Raw genomic sequence first — 17496 nt, forward strand, 5'->3', positions numbered from 1 at the left:
CCATAGTCCTATGACACGTGGCCCCCTAGGCCCCCCACCCCCCTCCCCCTGCCCTCCACCTCCCTCCCCCTGCCCTCCACCTCCCGTGGTGTCTGAAGTCTTGGCCTGGGAAACCCCCTGGGGAGGCGTGTCCAGGTGGTGGAATTCTGCTTAGGGCAGAATTGGGTCTCCAAAGCCCCAGCGCCGCCCACACTGTGCCCTCCCTGCAGAGGTACAGCCCCATGGTGGAGGCCGGCTCAGACGTGGTCTTCCGCTGGACTATAGACGACAAGCAGTCCCTTACCTTCCACAATGTGGTCTTCAACGTCATCTACCAGAGCGCTGCTGTCTTCAAGCTCTCGGTGGGTGGGCGGGGGTGGGGCGGGGGCGGGGCCGGGACTGCTGTGCTCATCTTGGCCTTCTGTTCCGCTTTGCTTCCCGAGGACCCCTCGGCTGGCCGCGGGTGAGTGCAGGGTGGAGTTCTGCCTGCGCTGCTTTGGGCCTCCTCGCCACCCGCTGGCAGCCCACACACTGCTGCCTGTCCCCACAGCTGACGGCCTCCAACCATGTGAGCAATGTCACCGTGAACTATAACGTCACCGTGGAGCGGATGAACAGGATGAGGGGCCTCTGGGTGTCTGCAGTGCCACCCGTGTTGCCCCCCAATGCCACGCTGGCACTGGCTGCCCACGTGCTGGTGGACTCGGCTGTGGAGGTGGCTTTTCTGTGAGTGCTCCTGGTCTGGCGGGCAGTGGAGCCAGCCGAGCCCTTGTGGGGCTGAGGCCCGGCTCTCCCCCAGCCCGCCCCTCCTCACCTGCCAGGAGGTGGCGGGTACGTGGGACCCTGGGAGAGGGGAGCGGCTGCAGCCGGGCCAGCGTGCTCCCACTCCAGCCTGCTCATTGCCTGCCTGTGGCCCGGCAGGTGGACCTTTGGGGACGGGGACCAGGTGATTGGCCAGTTCAAGCCTCCGTACAATGAGTCCTTCCGGGTGCCAGACCCTGCGGTCGCCCAAGTGCTGGTGGAGCACAATGTCACACACGCCTACGCCATCCCAGGTGAGCGCTGGGGCCCGCCACCCTGCCGTGGGGACAGCCCCCTTCTGCCCAGTCCGGGTTGGTGGCCTGGGGCCCTTAATAGAGTGAAAGAGTGGTGTCTGGGCCACTGAGCCCCACGATTCAAATCTCTTGGGCAGAAACTGGACCTTCCTGGCCCCTACTCAGACCCACTTTTGGCTCAGAAGGGAGTTACCTTTTATTTTTAAAATTCCAGAAGTCTCACACGCAGAATGCACAGTGATCATTGGTGACCCCACCATCCTTGCCCTGCACCGACCCTCTCTGTTCACCAGGGAGGGTCTGCTCCCATCTCATTTATGTCCCAGCCCCGCGTCTCGCCCTCTGCTCGTGGCACCCTGTACTGGCCCCATTGCGAGAACCTCCCGGGAAAGGGCCCAAGGGCATTCTCCCTTGACATTTTGACCGAGGGCCTGTTCTGTCTTCCCGAGGGGCCCTGGCCCGCAGCAGCACGGGGTTAGGTCATGACTTCGCCAAGCAGGTGGTGGAGGTGGCCCTGGCCCTGTTCTCACTCAGGCCTGTCCCCCAGGTGAGTACAACCTGACCCTGCTGGTGTCCAACGCCTTCGAGAACCTGACGCGGCAAGTGTCTGTGAGCGTGCGCGCCACCCTGCCTGCTGTGGCTGTGGCCGTGGGAAGCCGTGTCCTGGTGGCTGGCCAGTCTGTCACCTTTGCCCCACGCCCACTGCCCTCACCTGGGGGCATCCTGTACACGTGGGACTTCGGAGATGACTCCCCAGCTGTGACGCAGCACTGGCCAGAGGTCAACCACACATACAGCTCAGGGGGCACATACCGCGTCCGTCTGGAGGTCAACAACACGGTTAGCAGCGTGACGGCATGTGTCGGCATCCGTGTCTTTGAGGAGCTTCGGGGCCTGAGCGTGAGCCTCAGCCCGTCCGTGGAGCAGGGCGCGCCTGTGACCGTCAGTGCCGCCCTGGAGTCGGGAGACAACGTCACGTGGACTTTTGACATGGGGGACGGCACGGTGCTCACGGGCCCCGAGGCCACGGTGGAGCACGTGTACCTGCGGGCACGGAACTGCACGGTGACTGTGGGAGCGTCCAGCCCCGCGGGCCGCCTGGCGCTGAGCCTGCCCCTGCAGGTGTTTGTCCTGGAGGTGCTGCGGATCGAGCCTGCGGCCTGCATCCCTGTGCAGCCCCTCGCCCGGCTCACGGCCCACGTCACTGGGGACCCCACCCACTACATCTTTGACTGGACGTTCGGGGATGGCTCCTCCAACACCACCGTCTCGGGGGACCCGACGGTGACGCACAACTTCACGCGGAGCGGCACGTTCCCCTTGACGCTGGTCCTCTCGAGCCACGTGAACAAGGCCCATTACTTCACCAGCGTCTGCGTGGAGCCCGAGCTGGGCAACGTGACCCTGTGGCCCGAGAGGCAGTTCGTGCGGCTCGGGGACGAGGCCCGGTGGGTGGCTCGTGCCTGGCCCCCATTCCTCTACCGTTACACCTGGGACTTTGGCACTGAGGATCCTGCCCGCGTCGGGGGCCCCGAGGCCACGTTTGCCTACCCGGCCTCTGGCTCCTACCTGGTGACGGTTGCCGTATCCAACAACATCTCGGCTGCCAACGACTCCGCGCTCGTGGAGGTGCAGGAGCCCGTGGAGCTCACGGGTGTCCGGGTCAATGGTTCTCGCGTGCTGGAGCTGCAGCAGCCATACCTGTTCTCCGCCGGGGGCCGCGGGTGCCCCGCCACCTACCTGTGGGAGCTGGGGGACGGTGGGCTCCTCGAGGGCTCCGCGGTCATCCACGCCTACAACAGCACGGGCCACTTCACCGTCCGCGTGACCGGGTGGAACGAGGTGAGCCGTGGCGAGGCTCGGCTGAACGTCACGGTGCGGGAGCGTGCGCGGGGGCTCAGCGTCAACGCCAGCCGCACGGTGGTGCCCCTCAACGGCAGCGTCAGCTTCGCCACCTCCCTGGAGGCCGGCAGCGACGTGCGCTACTCCTGGGTGCTCTGCGACCGCTGCACGCCCATCCCCGGGGGCCCCACCATCTCCTACACCTTCCGCTCCGTGGGCACCTTCAACATCATCGTCACGGCCGAGAACGAGGTGGGCGCCGCCCAGGACAGCATCTTTGTCTACGTCCTACAGCACATCGAGGGCCTGCAGGTGGTGGGGGGCGGAGGCGGCTGCTGCTTTCCCACCAACCGCACGCTGCAGCTGCAGGCCGTGGTCCGGGACGGCACCAACATCTCCTACAGCTGGACCGCCCAGCGGGACGGCGGCCCGGCGCTGGCCGGCAGCGGCAGAGCCTTCTCGCTCACTGTGCTCGAGGCCGGCACTTACCGCATCCAGCTGCGGGCCGCCAACATGCTGGGCAGCGCCCTGGCCAATCGCACGGTGGACTTTGTGGAGCCTGTGGGGTGGCTGGCCGCAGCCGCCTCCCCGAACCCGGCCGCCGTCGATGCCAGCGTCACCCTCTGTGCCAAGCTGGCTGGGGGCAGCGGCGTCATTTATAGCTGGTCTCTGGAGGGAGGACTGAGCTGGGAGACCCCAGAGCCATCCACGACCCACACCTTCCCCACCCCCGGCCTGTACCTGGTCACGGTCACGGCTAGGAACCAGCTGGGCTCGGCCAACGCCACCACTGAGGTGGCTGTGCAGGTGCCCGTAAGTGGCCTCAGCATCAGGGCCGGCGAGCTGGGTGGCAGCTTCGTGGCGGCGGGTTCTGCCGTGCCCTTCTGGGGGCAGCTGGACTCAGGCACCGACGTGAGCTGGTGCTGGGCGGTGCCGGGTGGCAGCAGGCACGGCCAGCACGTTTCTGTGGTCTTCCGTGACGCCGGCGCCTTCTCCGTTCGGCTCAACGCCTCCAATGCCGTCAGCTGGGGCCTGGCCACGCGTGAGCTCACGGTGGAAGAGCCCGTCGCGGGCCTCGTGCTGTGGGCCAGCAGCAAGGTGGTGGCGCCCGGGCAGCTGGTCCACCTGCAGGTCCTGCTGGCCGCTGGCTCTGCCGTCAGCTTCTACCTGCAGGTCGGCGGGGCCGCCACCGAGGCACTGCCCGGGCCCCGCTTCTCCCGCAGTTTCCCCCGGGCCGGGGACTACACGCTGAGCGTGCAGGCGGAAAACCACGTGAGCCGGGCCCAGGCGCAGGTGCGCATCTTGGTGCTAGAGGCGGTGGGTGGGCTCCAGGTGCCCAACTGCTGTGAGCCAGGCATCCCCACGGGCACGGAGAGGAACTTCACGGCCCGCGTGCAGCGGGGGTCCCGCGTGGCCTACGCGTGGTACTTCTCCTTGCAAAAGGTCCAGGGGGACTCGCTGGTCATTCTGTCAGGCCGCGACGTCACCTACACCCCCGTGGCCGCGGGGCTGCTGGAAATCCACGTGCGCGCCTTCAACGAGCTGGGTGGCGTGAACCGCACCCTCGTGGTCGAGGTCCAGGACGCCATCCAGCACGTGGTGCTGCGCAGTGGCCGCTGCTTTACCAACCGCTCGGCCCGGTTCGAGGCCGCCACCAGCCCTAGCCCCCGGCGTGTGGCCTATCGCTGGGACTTCGGGGATGGGGCCCCGGCGGAGGACACGGAGGCGCCCTGGGCTGAGCACTCCTACCTGCAGCCTGGGGACTACCGCGTGGAGGTGAATGCTTCCAACCTGGTGAGCTTCTTCGTGGCCCAGGCCACGGTCACCGTCCACGTGCTGGCCTGTAGGGAGCCCGAGGTGGACGTGGCCCTGCCCCCGCAGGTGCTGATGCGGCGCTCCCAGCGCAACTACCTGGAAGCCCACGTCAACCTCCGTGACTGCGTCACCTACCAGACGGAGTACCGGTGGGAGGTGTACCGTGCCGCTGGCTGCCATCGGCCGGTGCGCATGGCCCCCGTGGCTCTGCCCAGCGTGGACATGAGCCGGCCCCAGCTGGTGGTGCCACGGCTGGCGCTGCCTGTGGGCCACTACTGCTTTGTGTTTCTGGTGTCATTTGGGGACACCCCGCTGGCACGGAGCATCCAAGCCAATGTGACCGTGGTCCCTGAGCGCCTGGTGCCCATCATCGAGGGAGGCTCGTACCGTGTGTGGTCGGACACTCAGGACCTGGTGCTAGATGGGAGCAAGTCCTACGATCCCAACCTGGAGGACGGCGACCAGACGCCACTCAGCTTCCACTGGGCCTGTGTGGCCTCAACGCAGGTCCGGTGCACCAGGGGACATGAGGTCCCCTCTGGCTCCCTTGGTCGTTCGTGCGGATGAGCCTCGGAGGGGCAGGGGGTCTTCCAAACGTGCCCGGGGCTGGGCTCTGCTTTGAAGCCGTCCAGGGTCTCACGACCCCTTCCCTTGTGGCTACAGAGTGAGACTGGCGGGTGCGCTCTGACCTTTGGGCCCCGGGGGAGCAGCGTGGTCACCGTCCCCCGGGAGCGCCTGCAAGCTGGCGTGGAGTACACCTTCAACCTGACCGTGTGGAAGGCAGGCCGGAAGGAGGAGGCCACAAACCAGACGGTAGGTGCCAGGGGCCCAGTCCTTAGCCCAGCAAGGCGGAGTTCCGGGCCCTGGGGTGGCCGAGGTGCAGCCAGGGAGGGCTGAGTGCACAGGGCCATTCACGCCAACACTCTTGGTGAAGGTTTCCTGTGTTTTGGTGTTCTGGAAGCTAGTGGTTCTCACTGTGAGTTACTACATTTGATTGATACAGATTCTCTTTAACAAAATGTTTTGCTTCAGTTTTGTTTCCTTCCGGAAGCGCTGCGGCCTTCTGGAGCTTAGAGGGGTCCTGGGTGCTCTAGGTATTTATTAGTGAGAAGTAAGGGGTTCCAGCAGCACCAAAGGCAGTGAGGAAACCGGCCCCCTTCCCAGAGCATGGGTGTCCTCATTTTTGAACAGGAAGAGCCTGTTCTCAGCCCTGGGTGGACACGTGCTCAACATTGCTGCCCCCTGCACCCTCCAGGCAGGTCAGGACCGAGGTGCCAGCGGCCTGCCGATGGCGGCAGGTGCGCGAGGTGCTGCTGGTGCCTGGGACGGGCTGTGTGGGGACAGGGGAGCTCGGAGCGGGGTCCAGCCTGGATTGGCTGAGGTGGGACCGACCTCAGATGGGGCTGTGTAGTGAGCACGGCCGCCATCACCCCACACGTGCGTTCGTTCTGTTTCTCCTCCACGGGTACGTCCGTCCGTCCATCCATTCTGTTCACAGGTGAGTACCTGAGTGCTTCGTGTGTGCTAGGCCCAAGCTGGGCTTTGGGTGCTATGGAAAATAAGCACGAGGTGGACTCTGCCCTCTTGGGTGTCCACCACCATCCTCCAGACTGGGAGACATCAAAAACTGAACGAATGTACTTGAGGAGGGCTGAGCCCACGGAGCCTTGGGAAGTTGGACTCCGGGTTAACTGGGTGCTGGCAGGGCCCAGAGAGGAGCCTTCCCAGCCAGGGGAACAGCATCAGGGTAGAGGCCAGAGGCCCAGCTCCCCTGGGGAGCCTGGCTGGGGCTGACTGCCCTGTGCAGACTCAGGGTGTGGGCCCCAGGAGTGGAGGCCCTGGCTCAGGTCGTGGCTTCTTTTCTTGTCTCCAGGTGTTGATCCGTAGGGGTCGGGTGCCCCTTGTGTCCTTGGAGTGTGTGTCCTGCAAGGCGCAGGCCGTGTACGCAGTGAGCCGTAGCTCCTATGTGTACCTAGAGGGCCGCTGTGACAACTGTAGCGGGGGCTCCCAGCGAGGGGTGAGCGCGAGTGTAGGACTGGGGGACGGGGCGGGGCGGGGCGGGGCGGGGCCGCGCGGGGGCGGGGCCTCGGCGGGGCGGGGCGGGGTTGCTCCCGGTCCTCAGCACCTTGGTCTCTGTCCCCTGGCTCTGCAGCGCTGGGCGGCGCGTACTTTCAGCAATGAGACGCTGGTGCTGGACGAGACGACCACGTCGACAGGCAGCTCAGGCATGCGGCTGGTGGTACGGCGCGGCGTGCTGCGGGACGGCGAGGGTTACACGTTCACGCTCACGGTGCTGGGCCGCTCGGGCGAGGAAGAGGGCTGCGCCTCCATCCGCCTCTCCGCCAACCGGCCCCCGCGCGGAGGCTCTTGCCGCCTCTTCCCGCTGGACGCCGTGCGCGCCCTCACCACCAAGGTGCATTTCGAGTGCACAGGTGAGTACAGGTGCAGGCAACAGGGAGGCGCGGCGCAGGGAGTCTGGGGCGCCGCTGACACCGAGGGGCCCGCAGGCTGGCAGGATGCGGAAGACGCAGGCGTCCCACTCGTGTACGCCCTGTTGCTGCGGCGCTGTCGCCAGGGCCACTGCGAAGAGTTCTGCGTCTACAGGGGCAGCCTCTCTGCCTACGGAGCCGTGCTGCCGCCTGGTTTTGCACCACACTTCCAGGTGGACTTGGCCGTGGTCGTGCAGGACCAGCTAGGCGCCGCTGTGGTTGCTCTCAATAGGTGAGCCTGGGCGGGATCTGGGCAGGTGGGAGCGGGGACTGCCACTTGTTCACCGAGAGCTTCTGCACGCAGGTCTCTGGCCATCACCCTGCCCGAACTCCCTAGTGACCTGCCAGGTGGCCCCCTGGACCTCACGACTTGGCTGCACAGCCTCACGGAGAGCATGCTTCCCAGACTACTGAGACAGGCTGACCCCCAGCACGTCATCGAGTACTCTCTGGCCCTCATCACTGTGCTCAACGAGGCCAGCACAGGGGTGAGGAGTCCCTCCTCTCATCTGCCCTCGGTGGGGAGGGTGGGCCCGGGCCAGTCTTCGCTGCCTCGCAAGCAGTTGGCCCCCTGACTCGTCTCCTTGAAATAACTCCTCTTCTCCACAGTCCCAGCCTGTGGACCCTTCCCCTGATGCCAGCCCTCCACACCCCCATGAGAAGTCCTGGGAAAGCCCCCTAAGCCCCCTTTTGTCCCTGAAGAAACAGGGTTTGAGCCGCTGCCCGAGTTTTCTAGTGGCTGAGACAACTTGTGTCGCTGCCAGTGAAGCTGCCCATTGCCCTGAGGGCTCCCCTGTGCTCACTGCCCTCAGCACGAGCAGGCGCTGGCCTCGTCAGCAGAGTCGGACCCCAGGCGGCAGCTGCAAGCCCAGATACGCAAAAACGTCACAGAGATTCTGGTCTCCCTGCGGGTCAACACCGTGGATGACATCCGGCAGATTGCCGCGGCGCTGGCCCAGTGCACGGTAGGGTGGGCCTCGGGCCCCATGGCAGCCCCTGTCCTGGCCAAGTCTCCCTGGCCGTGTGCCTGTCCTTGGCCATTTAGCATGTGAGCTGCAGGTGCGACTGTGCAGGGTGGCCTACGGGTAAGGAGCGGCTTGGCTCCAAGGAGAGCACACGTGAAGAGGCTGTTCCGGTGCCCTCCCGCTCAGCCCACGGTCACACCTGATCTGGCTTCTGTAGCCCCAAGCAGTTAGCCACCGCTGTCGCCCAGGACTCGAGAACCAGGCTCGGCTGAGCTGAGCACAGTCTTGATGGGGGCGGGGGCACGCTGTGCCTCTGCGTGGTGGGAAATTGCTGCACAGCTTTCAGCAGAGAAGGAAGCAGAGAACCTTCCCAGGCGGGAGAGGTCACCTGTGACACGTGGCTCTCATGGCCAGGCACATGGATTAGGGCGAGCGGCAGGACCGCGTTACCTTGCACCTTCCTCGCCCGCAGGTGGGGAGAAACCACAGAAGAGCTCTCGGCAGGGAGGCACATGGCTGGAACCCACGCTTGGGGTGGTTTCTCCAGCCACGGCGTGAAGGGTGTTGGGGAAAGGCCTGGGCCACGTGGCCGGTGTGACGGAACTGAAGTGGGTTGAGGGGTCACAGGGGGTGCCGGCCCTGCTCAGCCAGGCCGGAGGAGGGCTGCCTACGGCGTCTGGCCTCCCTGTAGGTGTCCAGCAGGGAGCTCGTGTGCCGCTCGTGTCTGAAGAAGACGCTGCACAAGCTCGAGGGCATGATGCACATCCTGCAGGCCGAGACCACCGAGGGCACCGGCACGCCCACGGGCATTGCCGACAGCATTCTCAACATCACAGGTGCGGCCGGGCCCAGGCAGGCGCGTGCTCCCCCCCCCCCCGCCCCCCCCCCGCTTGCCCCCCCTCTGAGCCCTCCCCGCCACCTCTCCGCCCACCTCTCCTCCCACAGGTGACCTCATCCACTTGGCCAGCGCGGACATGCAGGGCCCGCAGCCCTCAGAGCTGGGCGCAGAGCCGCCGTCCCTGATGGTGGCATCCAGGGCCTACCACCTGTCGTCGGCCCTCATGTGTATCCTCATGCGCTCCCGCGTGCTCAACGAGGAGCCCCTGACGCTGGCCGGCGAGGAGATCGTGGCGCAGGGCAAGCGCTCAGACCCGCTGAGCCTGCTCTGCCAGGGCGATGCCTCGGTTCCCGGCTGCCACTTCTCCATCCCCGAGGCCTTCAGCGGGGCCCTGTCCAACCTCAGTGATGTGGTACAGCTCATCATCCTCGTCGACTCCAACCCCTTCCCCTTCGGCTACATCAGCAACTATACTGTCTCCACCAAGGTGGCGTCCATGGCCTTCCAGACGCAGGCCGGGGCCCAGATCCCCATTGGCCGGCTGGCCTCGGAGCGCGCCATCACCGTGAAAGTACCCAACAACTCAGACCAGGCTGCACGGGGCTGCCGCAGCCCTGCCGGCTCTGCCGTCGTCCAGCCGCAGGCCTCGGTCGGCGTTGTGGTCGTCCCCGAGGACAACAACCCTGACGCCGGGTTGCACCTACAGCTCACCTACTCGGTGCTTAGCGGTGGGTGCTGCAGGCCTCGGCCCAGCCTGTGTGGGGGACCCTTGGTGAGCAGGTGTCTTTCGTGCCACCCCCCCCCCCCCCCCCGACTCGTGGCCTTTAGGAAAGTCTGCCTCCTGCTTCATAGGCTGGCCGGGGCCTGGCCCCAGGGCAGCGGGGAACAAGGCAACAGTGAGTGCTGCCGGCAACAGAGAGCTCTCCAGCCCCCCAGCCCCAGGCTGCAGGGAGGGCGCCACAGGGCTCCGGGAGCGTCCCCCAGGGTGTGCGAGCTGCGCGGGACAGCCGTCCAATGCTGTCCTTGTGCCCCTAGAACACTACCTGTCCCGGGAGCCCGAGCCCTACCTGGCTGTGTACCTGCACTCGGTGCCGCAGCCCAACGAGCACAACTGCTCAGCCAGCAGGAGGATCGGCCCGGAGGCGCTGGCGGGCAGGGACCACAGGCCCTACACCTTCTTCATCGCCCCAGGGTGAGCCCACGCCCCGCCCTGGGAGCAGGCCACCGTGGACCCACAGTGGGGGCTAATCTCTGACGGCTGGCTGGACGCCAGCAGGGTCGCTGGGTTTCCTGTGGGAGTAGGTCTGGCGGCAGGAGGACCGGAGGCGGCAGGCCTGGCCACCCGTGGTGGGCGTGGCTGCAGCCGAGGGGTCTGGGAGCAGGACCTGCCGTGACTCGGGCTGGGCAGGGTCTGGCTGTGACGCTTGCTCAACTTCTAGGAGCAGAGACCCAGGCGGGACTTATTACCTGAACTTGACCAGCCACTTCCGTTGGTCGGCACTGGAAGTGACCGTGGGCCTGTACACATCCCTGTGCCAGTACTTCAGCGAGAAGGACATGATGTGGAGGACAGAGGGCCTTGTGCCTTTGGAAGAGACGTCGCCCAGCCAGGCCGTCTGCCTCACCCGCCACCTCACTGCCTTCGGGGCCAGCCTCTTCGTGCCTCCCAGCCACGTGCGGTTCATCTTTCCAGTGAGTTGCACCATGTTTCTGGGGGGCTCGGAGGCCCCAGCCTTTCTCTCGTCCTGAGAAAGTGAGGCAAGGGCCGTGCCTCCTGGACCTGATGGCTTTGTCTCCCCAGGAACCGGCCTCAGGCGTGAACTACGTCGTCCTGCTGACCTGTTCCGTGTGCCTGGTGACCTATGTGGTCATGGCCGTGATCCTGCGTAAGCTGGACCAGCTGGACGTCAGCCGTGTCCGCGTGATCCCTTTCTGCGGGAAGGGGGGCCGCTTCAAGTACGAGATCCTGGTTAAGACTGGCTGGGGCCGGGGCTCAGGTGAGGCGGGGGGCTGTCTGGTCCAGGCCTCCCGGCTGCTCTTGCATGTGCTCTCTGGCTATCTTCTCTGGTAGCGACTATCTTAGTAGATGACGGGACGAGGGCTCCGTTCACCCGGTGCCGCGTGGGGCGGGAGCTCATCAGGCCTCACGGTGCTCTCTGGGCACACGGGGCATCGGAGTGCGGGGCCCGCCTGTGTGAGCGAGCGGACGACAGTGGGGGTGGTGGTGAGCCGTTACTGGGAAGACGGACTGACCGAGCGAGGACAGTGTGACTTGAACGTTAGACGTGCTGGGGGCAAAAGCATTCGATTTCTTTGTGGAAAACTTGCTGAGCAGCGTGGGCAGTGCTGGCCGTGCGGCTCTAGGAGCTGCCATGCGCGTGAGCGTGTTCTCCGTGCCTCGGCCACTTCCTGCGCTCCCCCCTCAGCGTGTCTTCGTTGGCCCTCCTGCTCTTGCTCCCCACTCCCCCCGCGTGTTCTGGTTGGCCCTCCTCGGTGACCCCGCCCCCCGGCGTGTCCTCATTGGTCCTCCTGCCCCTGCCTCCCCCCCCCCCCACTTGTCCTCGCTGGCCCTCCTGCTCCGTGACACCCCTCTGACCGCTCACGTGGGTTGCTCTGTGACATCTTTGTTCTTTCTCTCGTGGTCCCTGTCTGCCTACGTTGGCGAGTTTGGTGTCGTGGCCTCGGCCAGTGTCGACCTGACTGGTGACCGTCGTTCTGAACGTCTCTCCCACGTTACCACTTTTCTCCTCCTCGCTGTGCTCTTACCCTCACCGGCCAATCCCTGTTTTTGTAAAACATCACGTGCATATGGTATCACAGGGAGGTGGGGCCGACTGTGTCTCACGTAGTCGCTCGGTTAATCTGGCGCCCCGCCTGCTGCACCGTGTCGTTGGCGGCTGCGTGTCTGGCACGTAGGAAGGTCCGCCCGGGGTCACGTACCCAGCCCCGCTGCCTCTCTGTCCATCCTCCAGGAACCACAGCACACGTGGGCATCATGCTGTACGGGGCTGAGGGCCGCAGCGGCCACCGGCACCTGGATGGGGACAGGGCCTTCCGCCGCAACAGCCTGGACGTGTTCCAGATCGCCACGCCGCACAGCCTGGGCAGCGTGCGGAAGATCCGTGTGTGGCACGACAACAAAGGTCTGTGGGGGCGCCCGCGGCTGCCCCTCCGGCACCCCACCGGTGCCCTTCAGCCTGACTCACCGCCCCTCCCCTGCAGGGCTCAGCCCCGCCTGGTTCCTGCAGCACATCATCGTCCGGGACCTGCAGACCGCCTGCAGCACCTTCTTCCTGGTCAACGACTGGCTGTCGGTGGAGACTGAGGCCAATGGCGGCCTCGTGGAGAAGGAGGTGCTGGCAGCAAGTAAGGGCCTGGGCCCGTCCCTGCCCGGGCTGGCCGAGGGGTGGCCTGTGCCGCTGGCCTCCTGAAGCCAGCTGTGCCCTTTCTGCAGGCGACGCGGCTGTGCGGCGGTTCCGGCGCCTCCTGGTGGCCGAGCTGCAGCGTGGCTTTTTTGACAAGCATCTCTGGCTCTCCCTCTGGGACCGGCCACCTCGGAGCCGCTTCACCCGCGTCCAGCGGGCCACCTGTTGCGTCCTCCTCGTCTGCCTCTTCCTGGGCGCCAATGCTGTGTGGTACGGGGTCGTGGGAGACGCCGCCTACAGGTGGGTGCCCGTGGGGGGCCCGATGATCTCCTCCTGCCCGACCCCTCCTACCCCACACAGCCTCCCCCAGCCCGGGTCTTTCTCCTGTCCTGCCACACAGCGCGGGGCCCGTGTCCGGTCTGATCCCGCTGAGTGCCGACACAGTTGCCGTCGGCCTGGTGTCCAGTGTGGTCGTCTATCCCGTCTACCTGGTCATTCTGTTTCTCTTCCGGATGTCCCGGAGCAAGGTGGGCTGGGGCCCGGGGAGCTTCCAGAGGACAGAGCGTGGGCCTCATTGCTGCCGCCAAGGGTGGCCGGAGGGAAGGGCAGAAGGTCGAGACGACTGACGCAGGGAGACAGAGAGATGCAGATTGTCCAGATCACGAATGAACCAACGGGGCCCCACTTCTGATGCCACGGAAATCACAGGGCAGATTGGGTGGGGGGGGGGGGTTCCCGTGACCGCTGTGGACCAGCCTGTCAGGTGACTGAGGGGAGACGGGCAGGGTCCCGGAAAGACTCGGGAGGATGTCGCAAACCTGAGCAGATCTCTAGCAAGAGGCCAGAGTGGCGATTTAAACCCTCTGACAAGGAAGAGCCCAAACGGCCTCCCTGGTGGCTCCCGTGCACCTGCCGAAGGGCCAGTGCCTCACAGGCTCAGAGAGACAAGGAGCAGGCGCTTCCCGTCCGATCTGATGGGGACGGCACGAGATGAGGGAAGGACAGAGCACTTCCCTCAGGAGGGACCCACCGCCATACCCTGGGGGCGTGTGCGCCAGGGGTCCCGTGGGGTAATCCGCCACCACCACGGCTGGTTCGAGTCGATGACAAAACTGGAGTCCTCAGCTCTGCCAGCTGCATTCCAGTGCCGTGAGCGGCCTGTGGCTACCGTGATGGACAGTGCAGATACAGAACGTGTGCCCGATTCTAGAACATTCTCTAGCACAGCCCCAGCCCAGGCTCTGCCTGCTCCGGAGGTGGCACACCTCTGCTGAATGCCTGCCTCTCCCCTAGGTGGCTGGGGGCCCGAGCCCCACCCCCGCGGGGCAGCCGGTCCTGGACATCGACAGCTACCTGGACTCGTCTGTGCTGGACAGCTCCTTCCTGGCCTTCCCGGGGCTCCGCGCTGAGGCGAGTGTGCCCCCCCCCCCCCCGGGGCCCTGCCCGGGCTGGGTGGGTCCCGCTGCCTCTGAGCAGCTCAGAACCTGAGGTGTTCTCTGTGCTTCTCAACAGGCCTTTGCCGGACAAATGAAAAGTGACTTATTTTTGGATGATTGCAAAAGGTAGGAGTCCCCAGAGAGAGCGTGAGCCTTGGCGTGGGTCCGCCACACCTCGTGCGTGGTGCATTATGGGTGTCTGCGCTGCGTGCGTTTTGTCCCCTGGCTCCGGGTATTGTCGTCACACACGCTCTAGGGCCGTGTTGTACGTGTGTCCCCCTGGGCCCCCCTTGTTTCACCTGTGTCACCTACAGCCTGGTGTGCTGGCCGTCCAGTGAAGGCACGCTGAATTGGCCGGACCTGCTGAATGACCCATCCATCGTGGGCAGCACCCTGCAGCGGCTGGCACGGGGCCGCCTGGGCCCGGAGGAGGACGGGCTCTCCCTGGTCAGCCCCTCCTCACCTGCCAAGTCCTTCTCAGCTTCGGGTGAGCAGGGGTGGGGAGGGTGGTATCCCCACGCGATCCCCGGGAAGGTTCTGAAGAACCTGGGGGTGGGAGAAACCATGCCCTCACTGACGTGTTTTCTCTCTAGACGAGGACCTCATCCGGCGGATCGTGGCTGAAGGGGCCGGCAGCCTGGCCCCTGCCCGGGACGTGCAAGTAGAAACGGATCTGCTCGCTGGCCTGTAAGTCCCTGGCTCCCGGGGGTTGGGGGGGCGGCGGGGATCCCAGGCCAAGAAGCCCCGCTCCCCACCTGGGACTGGCCTTGTGCGGGGCTGGGCCCCTTACCTATTGAAAGGACCTCACAGGGTGGCAAGCATTCCCCACAGGTGGCGGAGGTGTGGGGTGATGGGGTGCTCAGGACCAGGTTTTCCAAACATCCCGCTTGTTTTCTTTTGAGATTGTCTCAATTTTATGTTTTTAAGAATCTCTCCACTTCTGAGATGGACGATTCGTATAAAACTATCTCTTATTTCCTTTTTTCCTCCAATAATCACATTTCTGCTCCTTTTGACTCTTGTCGTTTTCAAGCACCAAAGATAACACACATGAACCGTCCTGAGCACAGGGAACGGGGCGGGGTGGGGGGGGGGGGCTCTCGAGTCGTTTTACAAACACAGGTAACCATGGCATGATAGCCTGTTACGAAGAAATTGGAAATTGATTCAGAAGGTCTATACTATGGGGAGATCCTGGGACGGCAGCCCCAGATAGCTCCAGCCCACAGCCCTTCCTCAAGTCCAGGTTCAGGCCTTGGGCTGACTGCGCGAACGGGCCCCGCGGACGTTCACTGGCCTGCGCGGAGCTGCCCGCCCCGCAGGGCCCAGGCCCCCCTCCAGAGACGCTGCGCCCCGCCCCCCCCTCCCCCCCCCCCCCGGTCCCGGTCTCAGAACCGGCCCGGTGCGCGCTCCGGCCACCACAAGTTTTCATTGACTCCCGACTCCTCTCTCGGCGTCCTTCCTCACGCACACCTGCCACGCTGCCCTTCCGGTCCCGAGTCTGACCCTCCTGTTTGCTCTTGCGCCTGCGTCCAAACGTCCCCCTCGGCGGAGTCCTGCTCCCCGAAGCAGGCCCTGCCGCTGCTCTCCTAGGGCACCGGCCCTCTGTCGCCGTGTGACCGGTTACCCCAAAACTCTGTGCTTCAAGGGAGCCAGACGGCAGGCAGGTTGGTGGTTGTCCCCATCTGACCCTCACCCTGGCTGGCTTGAGTGCCCTCACGGCATGACGGCCGACACCTCAGAGCGCGTGGCCCAAGCAGAGCAGGAACCACAGAGTCCTTTACGACCCAGCCCTGTCAGTCCACTGTGTCCTTGCCCGCGGAAGTGGCGGGAGGGGGGAAGTGTCCCTCGGAGGCGGCTCGCCTTACGACGCTCCAGCAGCTGCGTGAGCTGGCCCTGCCGCCTCCGTCGACTGCTTCCCTCCTTTTCTGCCTTCATCTGTGCTGTCTTCTGCCCCCCTTCTGCCTAGAGGCATCCTCCCCAAGACAAGAGCCCCAGGTCTCCTTCCTGCCGTTCTTGGTGCGGCTGCTCCCTGGCTGGGGCCTTCCTGCCTGCCAATGCATGAGGGCGTAGTGATGGGGACCTCCTCTCTGTCCTCCCTGCCTCCGGGTGTCTTGCCTGCACGCTCCCCCCCAGCAGCGTGCGTGGCCTTGGCTCCTTTCACTCGGGGCCAGAACGGTGCCGGCCTCGGCCGGGGACCCGGGGTGCTGGCCCGTGACAGGCAGGCTTTGGTCTCCTGCGGCTTGGTGTTTGGTGAAGCCGCGTGTATTTTAGGCCATATCCGCTATGCCACCTGCCCTGACACCACATCCACATGTAAAACATGAACGTGGGCGTCCGGAGAAAGCCCTAGAAAGAACAGGAATGCCGCTGCTCCTGCCTAATGAGGATATGGAGCACCTGTTCTCTAGTCCATCTCCAGAAAAAGTTTGCTTGCTGTCCTGACTTCCCACCCGCATAAACGATACTTCTTACTCTGTCGAAGGCTCACAAACCCGGGCGCGTTCAGCGCAGCTCATGGCAGGCACCTGCTGGGAGCGGGGGAGGGGGGCCTGTTCTGTGTAGTCAGGGCACAGCTGTGCAGGCCCCCCCGCCAGGCGCGCACTTGGCCCTCAGGAAGTGCCTGTCACACCCTTGTTTCACATCCCCCCGCCCCCGGAGCCCCCGTTCCTTGGTGGGGCAGCTGTGCAGCCGGCCAGGTCGGTGTAGCGCCGTGGGCCACACACACTTCTCTCGGCCCCGGGAACCCTAGATACTGTCGGAATTTTGAGACAAAGGTGTTTCCTTGTTCAAGAGTTGCATCTTGGGTCACAAAGCTGCGTCAGCGCGCGGTCTCTTTGTGAAACGTGGGTCTGCGTGGGGAGGTTGGGGGCGAAGATGCGAGGTGTGCGGGGTGCGCCCCGGAAGGTCGCGACGCGAACCCGGAGCCTTGGGGCCGCTTCAGCCATGCTGCGAGCCACCGCTGCTGGGGTGACGATGGGAGAGGACTCTGTCCGTGGGTGGAGGAGCAGCGAGCAAGGGGGAGACGGCAGCGGAGGCTGACGTGGGTTTTCGGCCTGAGGGGCAGGGCAGGCATCAGGGGCCCTTCCCAGAGTCACCGGTGGTGGTCTGAGCCCCAGCGCTGTATCTACCCGGGTTTGGGGCAATGTCTTCTCTCGGCTGACACGGGGGCGGGGTGCAGGGGTATGGGGGCTCAGGGACGTCGTGCTGTCGGCCGACAGCTGAGCGCGGGCTACGCCCCCCCCCCCCTTTCTGTGCCTCAGGTCCAGCGCTCCTGCGGAGAGGACGGAGACGCTGATGCTGCAGAGGCTGGGGGACAGGGGGCTGCCCAGCCCGGGTCTGACCTGGGAGCGGCCCCAGTCAGCAAAGCCCGCCAGGACAGGTGTGCTCTCGTGTCCCCAGGACGCCCCTCCGGGCCCCTCCCCGTGGGCTGCCCGTCACCTGTCTTCCTCCCCAGGACTGGTGGACGGTCTGCGGAGGCGGCTGCTGCCAGCCTGGTGTGCTCCCCTGGCCCACGGACTCAGCCTGCTCTTGGTGGCTGTGGCTGTGGGGGTCTCCGGCTGGGTGGGTGCCGGCTTCTCCCCTGGTGTGGGTGTGATGTGGCTCCTCTCGAGCAGCTCCAGCTTCTTGGCCTCCTTCTTCGGCTGGGAGCCGCTCAAGGTGAGTGGGACGTTGGGGGGCCGGGCTGCCAGCCCCTGGCACCTGTGGGCCC

At 65.4% G+C, this 17496-nt stretch overlaps 1 protein-coding gene across 3 annotated transcripts in view; it reads left to right on the forward strand.

The window, feature by feature from the left end:
* PKD1 (polycystin 1, transient receptor potential channel interacting) overlaps positions 1-17496 on the forward strand; it is a 44392-nt gene that overhangs the window by 21692 nt on the left and 5204 nt on the right. The window contains exons 12-36 of one of the 3 annotated variants that reach the window (XM_086691563.1): positions 210-341; positions 530-705; positions 901-1034; positions 1582-5198; positions 5355-5504; positions 6565-6708; positions 6844-7123; positions 7199-7412; positions 7485-7668; positions 7993-8145; positions 8837-8981; positions 9091-9711; positions 10019-10175; positions 10423-10675; positions 10785-10980; positions 11956-12126; positions 12206-12349; positions 12438-12648; positions 12749-12875; positions 13642-13758; positions 13861-13910; positions 14099-14271; positions 14378-14471; positions 17048-17166; positions 17242-17444. In XM_086691563.1, the coding sequence (XP_086547689.1) occupies positions 210-341; positions 530-705; positions 901-1034; positions 1582-5198; positions 5355-5504; positions 6565-6708; positions 6844-7123; positions 7199-7412; positions 7485-7668; positions 7993-8145; positions 8837-8981; positions 9091-9711; positions 10019-10175; positions 10423-10675; positions 10785-10980; positions 11956-12126; positions 12206-12349; positions 12438-12648; positions 12749-12875; positions 13642-13758; positions 13861-13910; positions 14099-14271; positions 14378-14471; positions 17048-17166; positions 17242-17444 (7965 nt within the window). Of the gene's footprint in view, positions 1-209; positions 342-529; positions 706-900; positions 1035-1581; positions 5199-5354; positions 5505-6564; positions 6709-6843; positions 7124-7198; positions 7413-7484; positions 7669-7992; positions 8146-8836; positions 8982-9090; positions 9712-10018; positions 10176-10422; positions 10676-10784; positions 10981-11955; positions 12127-12205; positions 12350-12437; positions 12649-12748; positions 12876-13641; positions 13759-13860; positions 13911-14098; positions 14272-14377; positions 14472-17047; positions 17445-17496 lie in introns of all 3 variants that reach the window. The other 2 variants (XR_015245305.1, XM_086691562.1) reach the window with 2 other exon arrangements.

Source organism: Puma concolor, chromosome E3, assembly GCF_028749965.1.
Source record: "Puma concolor isolate L17-30 chromosome E3, mPumCon1.1.hap2, whole genome shotgun sequence".
Classification (NCBI taxonomy): Eukaryota; Metazoa; Chordata; class Mammalia; order Carnivora; family Felidae; genus Puma; species Puma concolor.